Consider the following 14,131-nt stretch of genomic DNA (forward strand, 5'->3'; position numbering starts at 1 on the left):
GAAGGGCCTTGCCCAAGGTTCTCCAGGAGATCCAGAGGAAGAGTGGCCTCCCTGAGTAGACCCTTGCTCAATCCCAAGTCAGGAGGCATGCATATTTCTAGAGGAGATGGGGACCGGGAGACAGGTTTCCAGGTGCCTGGGTCCTTCTCATGCTGATTCAAGAGACTGATTTGTTTCCAATTAAAAAAAAAAAAAAAAAGCGAGCGAGAGAGAAAGAGATTGATCTATTTCCCTTTCAGAAATGAGCTAGAAAGGGAGGTGGGATCCCAGTACTCTTAGGAGCAAAGGGGCAGGACAGAGCAAGTCCTGTTCCCAGGCTCCTATGTGGCCTGGACCACCTCTTTCATTCTCTGATGCCATCCGAGGGTTCAGGCTCGTCTCTCCAGGAGGCCTAACTTACAAAAGTTTCTAGAATCCTGGGAGCACCAAGATGCTGGCTAAAGGTTGAAATCTTAGCACCCGAGGCTTCAGATTCTGAGTGTAGGGGTCTGGAATGGGGTGGGGTGGCAGCTGTGGAGGGTGGAGATAGGGACTACTGTTGCAGGGATGTTGGGAGCGGGGTCTCCTCGAGTGTCCTTATTCAGCCTCTCAGCCTCATCTCCCCTCTTGTTGCTATTCCGCGACTCTCCTGTCCCCTGGATCAGTGCTCAGAGCAGACGGAATGGGGGCATGCGCATCCTCCCCTACCTTCACTCTGGAGGAGCCATAGATAGAGGGCCTATAGGCAGAGGGGAAGTCTGGGAAGAACCCACCATTCACCTGGTGATGCTCTGGGCCCTGGGGCTCTGGGAGAACTGGAGGAGGGAGGCAGGGCAAAGGGGGCTTCTCTGGCACAAGGTGAATCCTGTTTCCTGACCCTGTGAAATGGGATGTGGGGCCTGGAGGCCAGACAGGAATAGGCCTGGGTGGAGAAGTCTGGCCATTCATCTGTTGCCAATTTCAGATCTGTAAAGTGCGGCCAGACTTCAAGTCCTCTTCCAAAGCACGGAGTCCCTTGGGCTGGAATGAGTACCCCTAGGCAACTTGGGCCCTGCCAGGGGAGCTGGGGAGCCAGGCCAAGGCTTCAGGGGGCTGGACTCTTGGTGTTAGGAAGCTGGGCACAGAATCAACCTATGGTGGGGGGGTCCCTATCATGAGCAGTGGAGGGGCAAGGAGCAAAAGAGAGCCCAGCTAGACCACCCATCCAGCTCATCAACCTCTGATCTCCCTTCCAGGCTCTCTCTCCCCCTTGACATTTTGCTAGAGCCGAGGGACTTGGGTTTATGGACATTTCTGTATAAACCATCCATAGCCTGGCCGGAAAAAAAGTCTCCCAAATGGAGAAGCAGCTATTCTGACACAGAGCCACCAACTGGGCCAGCTGAGGTGGAGGGAGAGGCTGCAGGTGGATGGCGGGGCACTTGACCCCTCCCTCCTCCTCCCCGCCTTGGACGGGGTGGAGCCGCTGCCTTATAAGTAGCAGAAGCAGGCCTGGCGGCAACTGGGCAAACTACAAGCAGCGGCAGCGGCGGGACCCAGGGCAGCTCTGCAAGCAGCTTGCGCCCCCGTTCCTCAGCATGGCCCCCTCAGCCTGGGCCGTCTGCTGCCTCCTGGGGTGCCTCCTCCTCCGGGGCGGCAGTCCCAGCCCCGGCCCCAGCGTGCCCCGCCTGCGGCTCTCCTTCCGAGGTAGGGCAGTGCTCTCTGTGTGCGTGTCCATGGAGCCCCTGACCCTGCTGTGCCCCAGGTGTGGGACTCTAGCCAGCCCCAGGCAGTCTGTCCTGCCAGCCGGAGGGGGGATCAGCCACTCCTAGCACAGCCAGCGGGAAGGACTTTACAGTTATTCCCGGCCATGTGCTCCCTTCTGGCCGCCAGAGGCTCCTGGGAGGAAGGCAGGGGGAGGGGGACCAATCCTTGGGAGACGGAGACACACTGGGGGAGAACTTGAGTGAGGGGGCTGTAGAGAAAAGGAGAGGGAGCTCAGTAGAGGTGGCAGAGAGAGATGGGGAGGGGGCAGAGAGGGCAAGTCTGGAGGATCTGTCCACTCTCAGCTCCTTGCCCAGGGGAGGCAATGGGGAAGAGGGGGCCCCTCAGCCAATCCCCACAACCCTGTTCCCACTCCTACCTCTGGCAGCCCACTTTGTAATGCTGGCCTTCCATCCATGAGGCTCTGTGTAGCTTCCCTTCTTTGACCATCCTGGTCCAGGAAGCTCCTCTGCAGATCTAACCTGGCATATAGTGTTGCAGCCGGCACAAGCCTCTTGTGAATCTGATGAGACACAGGCTTGCCTCAGAGTTTTCTTCCTGGGGAAACCAGAGGGATGGTCACCTTCCCCCAGTCCTAGGGGCAAGACTCAGGCCTTCTCTGGAGAGTTGGGGGGCGGAGGACATGGCCCCACTCTGGAGTCTGAAGGGAGTGTGGTGGTGGGGGGATTGGGGAGGAGGGGTGGAATGGGGTCCTGCCCTGGGAGCTGTGGCTTTCGGGAAGTCAGGCTACGAGAAAAGGTCCAAATAGGGCAAATCTACAAAGTACTATCAGTCATGGAAGGCTTCCTGGAAGAGGTTGTTAATGAGTTTGGGAATAGAGTTGAGTGTTTGGGCATAGAAAAGCTGACCTTTGGGGCAGGCTTGGCTATTCCCCCTCCCCAAGGGTGGCCAGACATCTTGCTGTCTGTTTGCACATCCATCTCCTCCAGTGACCTAGCTGGACCCCAGGGACCTATTTCAGGACTCCCACCTCCTGGGATCATCATTTGCAGATAGCCACCTCCATTCCTGGATAGGCAGCATCTATGGAGGAGAAAGCCCTCTTTAGCCATATCCTTGGACCAGAGCCTAGAGATCCGCCTGGCCCTACCTGGCCTCTCCCACACCCAGGCCTTAGGCAGATGCTCCCTCTGCTGGGAACGCTCTCCCCTGTCTGTCTGCCCGTCCCGCTGAGTCAGCCTTGTATGCTGCTCAGGCCACTCAGCCTTCCTCCAGGCTCTCCCAGCACTTTGCGCAGCTTGCAGCTGTAAGTTCTGCTGGTGGAGCCATCTTCCTTGAGGAGCCGGTAGAGCACAGATGGGCCAGGGGAAGGAGATGTGAACTGAAGACCAGGGGGCCATGGAGTGGAGGGAAAGGGGGCAGGCCTCTGGGTGGGCTTGGCTGGGTGGGGGGCTGTGAGTCCCTTGTCCCACCCACCCCCAGGAGTCACTTCCCAGAAGCCCTCCAGCAGCCCTGTGGATGAAAACATTTTCCAGATGTGAGTGTGTGGGGGGCGGTAGACGCACAGCTGGGACCCTCCACCTCCACGCACTGGCTGGAGAAGCGGGCTGAGCAGCAGCTCTGACTCCCTCTCTCGGCTCCCTCCTAGACCTCCTATCTGCCAACCGCTCTGCCATCTTTCTGGGGCCCCGGGGCTCCCTGGACCTTCAGGCCCTGTACCTGGACGAGTACCGGGACCGCCTGTTTCTGGGCGGCCGTGATGCCATCTACTCTCTGCGGTTGGACCAGACGTGGCCGGATCCCCGGGAGGTGAGCTGGACTGTCTGGGAAGCAACTCCCTCTGAGGGCTACGTGACTCCAGACAGGAGGCTGACTGGGGCAACTGAGGCTGTGAGGTCAGGGGTCAGCCAGGCTGACCTGGCTGTGTTTCAGGTCCTGTGGCCACCACAGCCCGGACAGAGAGAGGAGTGCGTTCGCAAGGGAAGAGATCCTTTGGTGAGTGCTATCAGGAGGGACGGTCCCCCACCCTGACCAACACAGGCCCTGACCCCAGGTGCCTGAGCTGGGGCCATGTAGAACAGACCTCGGTCTCACCCAAGACCCACCCCCGCCTCCCTTCCCCAGGTGGAGTGCGCCAACTTTGTACGGCTGCTGCACCCCCACAACCGGACCCATCTGCTGGCGTGTGGCACTGGTGCCTTCCAGCCCACCTGTGCCCTCCTTGCTGTTGGGCATCGTGGAGAGGTGAGCTGCAGCGTCCCCACAAAGGGCTGGGAAGCTGTGACATTTCCTCCTGCTGTCTGAATTCTACCCATTGAGCCTGGGTCAGGGCAGAGGGGTCAGAGCCTGAAAGGCGCCTTTGTGCCAAGGAGCCGCCCCTACTGGCAAGGTCTTGAATGAGGGCACCTTCCACCCACCCCCACTGTCTGGCCGCACGCAATGGCCACTGTCCGGGGGCTGGCACTGCTTTCCCAGGTAACACCTCTCCCTCCGTCCCTCTTCCCAGCATGTGCTCCATCTGGAGCCCCGAAGCATGGAAAGTGGGAGGGGGAGATGCCCACACGAGCCCAGTCGTCCCTTCGCCAGCACCTTTGTAGGTGGGTGACACCCAGGCCAGGGCCGGCATGACAAGGGTGGGGGTCGGCCAGCATCATGGGAAAGGGATGGGCTGGGTTCAGGGCCTGGCCCTCCTCCCCTGACTCTGCCCCTACCCCAACCCTAGGAGGGGAGCTGTACACAGGCCTCAATGCCGACTTCCTGGGGCATGAGGCCATGATCTTCCGGTCTGGGGGTCCCCGACCAGCCTTGCGTTCCGACTCTGACCAGAACCTCCTGCACGGTGAGCTCAGGGCTCTGCGAAGGGCAAGGCTGACTGGGTTCTGCCCCAGCACCGGCAGCGAGGAGGGAGTGGGGACCGGAGGGCAGCCCATCCCCACTCCACTCCCTAAGACCCAGTGGGGTCCCTGGGGTCCCTGCGCCTCTCCTCCTCATTGGCTCACTCCTGCCCTGTTCCTCCTCGTGAGGGCCCTGCCAACTCCTCCCTGTTGCCTCCCAGACCCCAGGTTTGTGCTGGCTGCCCGGATCCCTGACAATTCCGACCCGGACGATGACAAGGTGTACTTCTTCTTCTCGGAGACGGTCCCCTCGCCTGACGGAGGCCCGGGCCGTGCCACCGTCAGCCGAGTGGGCCGCGTCTGCGTGGTGAGAGCTGTGGGAGGGACAGTGGGGCTGGAATCCTGGCCATACACGTCTTCCCAGCCCTGTCCCCACCTGAAACAGTGGGCAAACTGAGGCGAGGGTGTGGGGCTGACATCCATGCCTCCCTCCAAGGGTGAGGGTGGAGGAGCAGGAAGGGGGGGGCTGTCCTCGGGCCCCAAGGCTGACTGGCCCCCACCCCCCAGAATGATGCGGGCGGCCAGCGGGTGCTGGTGAACAAGTGGAGCACCTTCCTCAAGGCCAGGCTGCTCTGCTCCGTGCCTGGCCCTGGCGGCGCCGAGACCCACTTCGACCAGCTGGGTAAGGGCATGGCCAGAGCACGTGGGGTGAGGGCTGGAGAGGGCTCAGGGCCCGTGAGCGGGCGGCACTGGTGGTGGCCTTCTGTCTCCCAGAGGACGTCTTCCTGCTGTGGCCCAACTCGGGGAAGAGCCTGGAGGTGTACGCGCTGTTCAGCACAGTCAGGTGGGCAGATAGCCTCCCCTCACCTCCACCCCCGGCCCTGTCTCTGCACCCTGGCCTCCCCTGTTGAGCCCCTGCTCTCACGTCCCAGCCTAGCCAGGGGTCCCTGACTCTGTCCCTGACTCGGTGACTCTGCGGCTGTATCCTTTGCCTGGGTGTCCTTGTTTTCCCGTCTCTGCTGACCGCGGGTACCATCATCCTCCCTATGGAACTAGGCTGCCCCCTTCCTGTCTCTGAGAACCTCCCCGGCCTGACTATCCCGGCCTGTCCTCTGCAGCGCTGTGTTCCAGGGCTATGCCGTCTGTGTGTACCACATGGCTGATATCTGGGAGGTCTTCAAGGGGCCCTTTGCCCACCAAGATGGTCCCCAGCACCAATGGGGGCCCTATGGGGGCAAGGTGCCCTTTCCACGTCCTGGCATGGTGAGTATCTGCCTGGGACCAGGGCAGAGAAGAGGGCTGAGTAGATGCCAGGAGGGGCTCTAGAGGCCAAGGGCAGGCTTGTGTCTGCGCGAAGCGCCAGGGCAGTGGCTGGGCTGGGTGGGGTGAGGAGGGGAGCGGAGCCCTGACTACACTGAGGAGTCTCTCATACAGCATGAAGAGTCCACAAGCTGTCCCTCGGAGGCTGGTGTGAACAGCCAGTGGAGTCTAGACACAGACTGGGGGTGGGGAATGCGACAACCCAGGAGGCTTCAGGCGCTCCCTTTGCCACGGCCTACAGTGCCCCAGTAAGATGACTGCACAGCCAGGACGGCCCTTTGGCAGCACCAAGGACTACCCGGATGAGGTGCTGCAGTTTGCCCGAGCCCACCCACTCATGTTCCGGCCCGTGCGTCCCCGGCGGGGTCGCCCTGTCCTTGTCAAAACCCATCTGGCGCAGCAGCTACGTCAGATCGTGGTGGACCGCGTGGAGGCAGAGGATGGGACCTACGACGTCATCTTTCTGGGGACTGGTAGGTGGGCTGCATGGGGTGGCCGGGCAGGGGAGGTGTGCGGGGACCTGAGCTGCCCCTCTGCCCCTTCCTCTCCCACTGACCCCTCCTCCCCTGCCCCAGACTCAGGGTCCGTGCTCAAGGTCATTGCCCTCCAGGGGGGGAGCTCTGCAGAGCCTGAGGAAGTACTTCTGGAAGAGCTCCAGGTGTTTAAGGTGAGCAGGGGGAACTGACGGGGAGGATTCCCGTAGGCCCCATCCCTGTGTCTAGGCCTGGCTACAAGGAAGCAGGAGCAAAGTGTAGGAGGGAAATGGGCCTATCTTTACCGAACCCGCAGTCAGTGGGCAGTGGGCCTCACTATCGCAGAGGCCTTGCCGACGCTTCTAAATGACTGCGGGCCTGGAGACACAGTCTGTGAGTTGAGAGGTGAGGGGCCCAGGGACAGATGGCCAAGGCGATCGCCCCTTGACAAAGCCCTGCCAGGCTCAGGTTGCAGTGAGGGGTGATTGACACTCCAAGGGGTTCTGTTGACCCCTCTACAGAGTCAGGCAGAGGATCGTCTGTGTTTGGGGAACTGCTGAGCTTCCCCAAGTGGGTGGAATGGGTGATTTGGGACAGCTGCCTCATTGCTGGGGGACAGGGCTGTGGGAGGGGACACCAGAGCTTTGTGCTTTTAGCCAAGCCTTGGAGGCCAGCCAGGGAGAGGGGACCTTTCTAAAACACAATGTGTGGGAAAGACCGTCTGGCCTTAGTTGCCAGGGAGTGCACTGACCTGGGAGAAAGATGGCTTTCACCCAGAGGCTGGAAGAGGCTGAAAGCAGGGATTCAGGGGAGGTCTCGCTTCTTTCCCAGGTGCCAACACCCATCACTGAGATGGAGATCTCCGTCAAAAGGGTAAGAGCAGCTGCCGTGGCCGCCAAATCCTCCTTCCTCTGATCTCCTGAAGTTTCCCTGAGCCCTGCTGTTTCCCAGCAGGTCCTGGGGCTGCCTGATCAGGCCCTGCAATGAGGGTTGAGGGTTCAGCTGGGAGCTGCGATTCCCATGCACGGAACCCATGGGCATGGGAGGCCCTCAGTAAGTGAGCCTGTGTTCAGATAAGGGGAGATCCACAAAGGCCAGCAACTCAGGGCAGACAAAATCGTGCTTGAAAACAGGATCCAGATTTTACATCAAACAGATTTTAGGGACATGCTGTGTGTCCTTTTGCAAGTGGCAAAATCTCCCCAAATTCATCCGCCCCAGTTTATCTTTGGGTAAATCTCGACTTTTGTGCTACGACTGCTCAAGGCAGAGTTCACCTCTAAAGTCAGAGGCAAGGCCATTGGGGTAGAGGGCAAAGGTCTGCTGCTGGAAGGGTCGGAAAAGCCCCATAGAGAGAAGACCCCGGATGCACTGCATCTCCCCCACGCCTTAGCAGAGGGTCCGATGTAGATCACATGGTGATAAACGTTTTTTGTTCTGGGAATGCACTCAAGAGGTTCTGAAAGACTTGCAAATGTCAGGGGTCTCAGGAGTGCTGAGGGGGCTGAGAGCCTAGCTGCTTCTGTGTGGAGCTCAGACTCACCTCGGGCTCTGCCTGTGTCCCTCACAGCAAATGCTGTACGTGGGCTCGAGGCTGGGCGTGGCCCGGTTGCAGCTGCACCAGTGCGAGACATATGGCAGCGCCTGTGCGGAGTGCTGCCTGGCCCGGGACCCCTACTGCGCCTGGGACGGTGCCTCCTGCACCCGCTACCGGCCGGGCACCAGCAAACGGCGCTTCCGCCGCCAGGACATCCGGCACGGCAACCCTGCCCTGCAGTGCCTGGGCCAGAGCCAGGAGGGTGAGCAGCGGAGGGCACCGATCGCCCCTGTGGAGTGTGGCCTCAGGCTGCTCGTGTGGTCACAGGCAGCCCTCAGTTTCTCTGTGGGTAACTCCTGTCAGCTATGGGTGCAGGGTCTTTGGGTAGAGAGAGGGGCTTAGAGATCAGCAGATGCCTAGTCCCTGTCACATTCATGGGGGGGCCTGGGCTGTGGGAGTCAGTCGGTGGTGCTGGGGGCCTTATAGCTCCTGAGTTGAGCCCACTTCCAAATCTCCCCCAGAGGAGACTGCGGGACTCGCGGCGACCACCACTATCTACGGCACGGAGCACAACAGCACCTTCCTAGAGTGCCTGCCCAAGTCCCCACAGGCTGCTGTGCGCTGGTTCTTGCAGAGGCCCGGGGATGAGAGGCCCGAGCAGGTGAGTGAGGACCCTGGCTCCAGCCTGCAGGCGTCCTGCGGTCACACCCCTCCCTGAACTCTCGGGGGGAACATGCCAAGATCAACTTAAGAAAAGTGTGTACCAGGCCCCTGGGGTGCCTAGAAGGAGGTGCCCCGTTCCTGCCACCTGGGAACACCCAGGCCAGATGTGGTAGACAGTGACAGGCACCCCACAGATTCCCAGGCACTGGGCTGGGCTCTGTCTGAGGGCGTCGCAGAGATGGCGGACAGGGAAGGGGGTCTGGGCTGGTCAGGAAGGCCCCCATGCTTCCACATATGGCTCATCTTTGAAGGGGTCTCTTCCTCAGGGTCTTCCTTCACCCTAGGAGCCCTGGGCCCCTGACCACCGGCCCTTGCACATACACCTCCACCACACACACACACACACAAGTACCCACTGCCTGGCCTCTCACTTCCTCCCTGGAGTCCAGCTGACTGCCTAGGCCCTCTCCTCCCCCATCCAGAAAAGTCTGTCAACCCCAGAGATGGCTTCAGTCTGGGGCGTGAGGGCGTGGGTGGGGCAGGGTGAAGAGCCATTCTCAAGCTGCTCCCACGGATAGGGAAGGGGAGGGAGTGAGTTGATTACAGGAGGGGCTCTCCTCCCAGCTTGAGAACTGGGGGAGGCCAGCCTTGGGCCAGCTGTTGGGCTGGGCACTGAGAAGTCTCCCCGGGAGGGCAGGGGCAGGGGAGCAAGGAGATGGAGTTACCCAACACTCACCACCCAAGCAGTGCAGCCTCAATGTACACACACGCGGACTAAAGCCCACACAGGGTCCAGGCCAAAGATGGGCGGGATCAGAACCATGCTCCACCTCCTACACCGCGATGGGCCTGCGGGTCCCGCAGTGGAGGGGGAGTGAACGATGCAGACCAAGACAGGGAGAGCTCTGTACAGTGTCGAGTGTAGAGGGGTTCAGTCCTGGGGCTGGGGGTAAACCCCGACTCGAGAAAAAGCCCATAAATACCCTTTAACCCTCTCTGTTCTCTGGGAATGTGTGCCAGGGGCCCCCAAGGCCAAGATAGGGGCTCCAGAGCTCTGATGAGGGGAGAAACTAGTCAATCAGATCTTTGAGAAGTCCCCTTTGCAGGCCCTGTCCCGGGTTCTGGGAAAGTGAGGCCCTGCCGGCAGTTAGTTCAGTCAAGGACTCTGAGCCTGCCACGCTGCTGGGAAGGGGAGAATGAGCCCTGAGATGGCAAATGTGGAAAAGCAAGGGGCAGAGAGGTTGATGGGGCGAGCGCTGCTCCAGGCGCCCTCACGCCCTCCCACACCTCCAGCAGGTGAAGACTGACGAGCGCGTCCTGCAAACAGAGCAGGGGCTGCTGTTCCGCAGGCTCAACCGCCTGGATGCGGGCACCTACACCTGCATGACGCTGGAGCACGGCTTCTCCCAGGTGGTGGTCCGCCTGGCTCTGGAGGTGATCGTGCCTGCACAGCTCGACATTCTGTTCCCCCGGGAGCCGAGGCCAGAGGAGCCCACAGCCCGAGGCGGCCCCGCCTCCCCCTACTCCAAGGCCTGGTATAAGGACATCATGCAGCTCATCGGCTTCGCCAACCTGCCCCGGGTGGATGAGTACTGTGAGCGAGTGTGGTGCCCCTCCCGCAGCCGCAGCCGCAGCAAACAGGCCAAGGGCAAGAGCTGGGTGGGGCTGGAGCTGGGCAAGAAGGTGAAGAGCCGGGTGCAGGCCGAGCGCAATCGGACACCCCGGGAGGTATGAGGCTACACAGAGGAGGGAGGAGGAGGGGCTGGTCAGGATGGGCCGAGTGGCCAGCAGCTGCCCCCAGCGTCTCCCACCCACCCAGCTAGGGCAGAGGGGGCTAACGTGCCTGATGGCCTCTTGGAGAGAGAATCTCTGTCCCCAGGCCCCTACCAGGCCACCCGCAGGATAGGCTGGGGCCTGATGGAGGGCCCTGTATCCCAGGCCTGTTCCTTGTCCCTCTCTGGGCTCTCAGTCCCAGGCGGGAGTCAACACCCTCTGGCTGCTGGCAACCCCGGTGGGTCTGCTATTTGTTCTTGAGCAAGGCTCCCACAGCACATTTCCGCTTGTGCCCAGAGGCGAGAGGGTCGGGTGGTTCTTACCCAGCCTGCAGAACAATGGCCATTCTGAGTGACCCTTAGAGTGGGTGTGTGGGTGCAGCTGAGGTGGTGTCTGGGCAGGGGGCCCTCAGGCAGACGAGGAGGGTGGAAGTCGCCCCTCCAGCTAGCACTGGCTAAGAAGACCTACCCTGACTGAGGTGGGGAGGGAAAGTGGAGGCGCTGGGAAGGTGGAACAGAAAGGACCCCCTCCCACTTTGTGCCCTGATGTCTTGGTGGTTGCCTGCCACCGCCCACCCCCTCTTCTCCGTCTCAAAATCACAGAAGCACAGACTGCTAGAGCTCCCTGAACCTCCCAGCCTAACTTCTCTGCCCCTGGTCCCGTTGCTGCCAGGCATGTTTCCTGGGATGCCCACCCCCTCCTGATGGGATTGCCTCTCCCCACCATCAGGGTCTCCATGTTGACAAGCAGGGAGAGGGTGAATTCTAGGAGAAGCTGTCCCTCATCTTTGTGGACTAGGCGATAGGGAGAGGGGAGGTGGGGTATTTCGAGGAGTGGGCTGTCTTTCCCAGGGCAACGCAAGCTTGCGCACAGCCTGGGAGGGTGGGGACGTGGCAGCTGTGTGAGCAAGCTGTGTGGTGAGGACAGAAGGCAGCGCTCTGCATAGGGGGCCACAGAGGGCTGAGGCGGGGCAAGGTCAGGAGACCCTAGGACTGGCTACAGGACCCAGGAACAGGGATTCTCAAGGCCCCAAGAAGGCATCAATCAGCCCAGCAGCCAGAGGGTTTCCCGCCCTGGGATCTTTGGTTTCTGCTAAATAAGGGTTTGTCATGGGTGGTTCATTTATGAAGCCTATATTTTTCTTTTAAGGGAGAAAATCGCAGGGGGAAGCTGCTAAGGCCTGCTGGTTCTTGGGGGGTGCTGCCGGCTCAGGTGGCCAGGACACGTTCTGTCTGGGTGTGTGGGGAGGTGTTTTTGCCATCAGCAGTAATGTGTTTCGTGGGCTGGGGAGCATGGAGGAGGAGGAGGGCTAAATGAAAAGTTGTTCCCAGCCTGCATATGAGCAAGCCAGTGACGCACAGAATGGACAGGAGGGGGACAAGAGCCTCAGGTTCAAGATTCCCTCCATTAAAACACAAGATGAAGGAAGGGGGGAAAAAAAAAAACAGATAAAAAGACAGGGCTTCCTGCCCCGCTGAACTCAAACCCAGACTGTGTCTGCCTTGGATTGCATCTGAGCCCCACATCCACTCCTCACCTCCCGGTTCCTGCCACCTCAGGGATCTGAAACAGGCCCCTTCCCCTCTTCGTGTGGAAAGTGAGCCAGATGTGTCCTGAGGCTAACCTGACAGCACTCTGGGAAGCCTGCAGCCAGGGGCAGCTGTGGCTGGGATGTCAGCAGGTAAAAGCCGAGGAGGAGCACCGTGGGGAGGGGGCTGGAGAAGAGGGGAAGGGAAGACAGCGGCTACGGAAGAGCCCCAGGCATGGAAGTCAGAGCTGCCGAGAGCTCTGCCCCTGTATGCCAGGTGTTTTCAGTGGCAACTAGGCTGGGTCCCCTGGGGAAGTTACTCCGGGAAATGGAGGGAAGAGTTTAAAATCCTGACCAGGAACACCTGGACTTGGAAAATATGGACAGCTTCTACTGATCTCCACCACCCCCCTCATCCCCATGGTACCTTGTGTTATTCACTCCTGGAAATGCCTCTATGTGTGAATTCTATTTTTGTATTCTTCTGTTGGGATGGGCCTCATGGTTTCTCTGTCTTCAAAGCACACTTCTCATAATTACCATTGTTCTTTATATCGTCACTGCCCCTGAGCGCTGGTGAGGAGAGTGCAGGGGTTTTCCACACAATCTACAGGGAAAGGGATGAAGCTAATATTTATATCACGTAATTATATCATTATTGTGTCTGTGTATTTCTGTACTAAATTGACTGATGCCATTCATGTGAGTTGTAAACGAGGAGCCTTTCCTGTCCATTTCAGAAGGGCAAAAACACCCTGGGTGGTTTTTTCTAAAAGGCAAGGAGATGGGTATCAGAGGAAGGAAGAAGTCAGAGGGCTTTGCCTATGAAGCTGAGATTGCTTATTAAATTAGGAAAATCCCATCCCATGGGCTTCTGAGACTTCTTGGAACTTCAGGAAGATGTTGAGCCAGGAAAAAAAAATTGCTGGCAAAGGGCAGCTGGCACGTAGGCAGCCTGCTCCTTTTTCACAATAACACTTGACTTTGTGACAGCAACATTTGGCCTGGCACCTGTCTTCAGCAGCCACATACCAACGTATATTAAGGCCACTGTGCTCTTGCTGGCGGCCGGGGTGGGGGGTGGGGGGCAGGCTGTGCTGTGGGAGCTGCAGCTTTGGGAGAGGAGGGGGACCCCCTGAGTCTGACCTACTGTGCAGGCTTCAGGAGGCACCTATCCCCCAGCCCCACTCCCCCCGCCCCCGACATCATGCCCCTGCCCCAACAGCAGACTCCACTGGTGCCAGAGGGAGGTAGGAAAAGGCAGGGTTGCTTTAGAAATGGGGAGGACATCACCCCAAGTCCCCACAGAGCCCAGGCTCTTGCTTGGATGGGCCTTTCAACCCATGCTATGGACTAGTAGGCTTAACAGTCATCAGTCATTAGTCCCATCTTGCAACCCCAGCCCTGGAGCAGGACCCCTGCTTTTGCCCCCTGGCCTGTGCACAAGCACCCAGGCCTCACATAAAACCCTCTTGCCCTTCCCCAGGCCGCCACCACCATCTGAGAAGCCTCATCAGAGCACCGTGTGGACTGCTGGGCTGGGTGGTTGTGTGAATAGGGAGGGAGCCCCCCTCTCCCCTGGGATGCGTGGTGTCTCTGCTCCGACATCACCACCATTCATTCCCTGAAGACCCCCTGGGCTTGGACTCAACCCCCTACCCCACCACCCCCTATCTGGAGCCCTATTTCCTGCTGCAGGGATTTTACTCTATCTCCTGCTCCCAGATTTTTCCTGTCTTACACGTCCCCTGGTCTTTGGGCCTGTTTCATGATTTCTCAAGCAGGTCTAGAGCTGGAAAGGGGCTCCAAGAAAGGGGTTAGTCAAATGACGTCCAAAATGGTGTCCTTTGAACAACTGTCTCATGAGATCCTTGCCAACAGTCAGATAAGCACAGGATTTCTGTCCCCTTAGCCCCGCAGAGCTGTGCACTGCCAGCTTGCTTCCCTGTGAAGCTCCTGAGGACCCCGCGATGGTTCCTCGTTAACATGCATGCCTACTCTGCGCTGTATGATCTTCCAAAGCATGTGGTCCTCTAGCCCCCACCCCTGCCTTTTTTTCCCCATGGAGCAGCTGCCATTTCATGTCTCTAATGTTTTGAAGAGCATATTTTGGGGGAAATGCTGGTTAGATTAATTCCCTCCCTTTACATGTGAGATTAATTAATTAATCTCTGCCTTCTAAGCCTGTAAGCTCTGGAGGCGCTGACTTCCCAGATGGAACAGACGCATCTGGGTTTCCCGTGGCCAGTGCCACAGCAGGACCTGACACCCCATGGCCGCCAAGCCGCCGGTCTGCTGTTCCTGGGACCTGGACTCTGGC

At 59.4% G+C, this 14,131-nt stretch overlaps 1 protein-coding gene across 2 annotated transcripts; it reads left to right on the forward strand.

Annotated features, from left to right (window-relative positions):
• The first annotated feature begins 1,482 nt into the window (after positions 1-1,482).
• On the forward strand, positions 1,483-12,673 carry SEMA3G (semaphorin 3G). 2 transcript variants are annotated; one of them, XM_042236123.2, is made up of 16 exons: positions 1,483-1,665; positions 3,332-3,492; positions 3,616-3,678; positions 3,808-3,927; positions 4,190-4,280; positions 4,406-4,522; positions 4,739-4,884; positions 5,085-5,199; positions 5,292-5,361; positions 5,636-5,780; positions 6,079-6,310; positions 6,413-6,504; positions 7,142-7,183; positions 7,881-8,109; positions 8,369-8,508; positions 9,804-12,673. In XM_042236123.2, the coding sequence occupies exons 1-16, from the start codon at positions 1,557-1,559 to the stop codon at positions 10,242-10,244; spliced, it is 2,313 nt and encodes a 770-aa protein (XP_042092057.1). In that variant the 5' UTR covers positions 1,483-1,556; the 3' UTR covers positions 10,245-12,673. The 2 variants fall into 2 exon arrangements, with proteins under 2 accessions (XP_042092057.1, XP_027814127.2); XM_027958326.3 differs by having other exon boundaries at positions 9,807-12,673.
• Positions 12,674-14,131: the final 1,458 nt, after the last annotated feature.

Source organism: Ovis aries, chromosome 19 (assembly GCF_016772045.2).
Source record: "Ovis aries strain OAR_USU_Benz2616 breed Rambouillet chromosome 19, ARS-UI_Ramb_v3.0, whole genome shotgun sequence".
Classification (NCBI taxonomy): domain Eukaryota; kingdom Metazoa; phylum Chordata; class Mammalia; order Artiodactyla; family Bovidae; genus Ovis; species Ovis aries.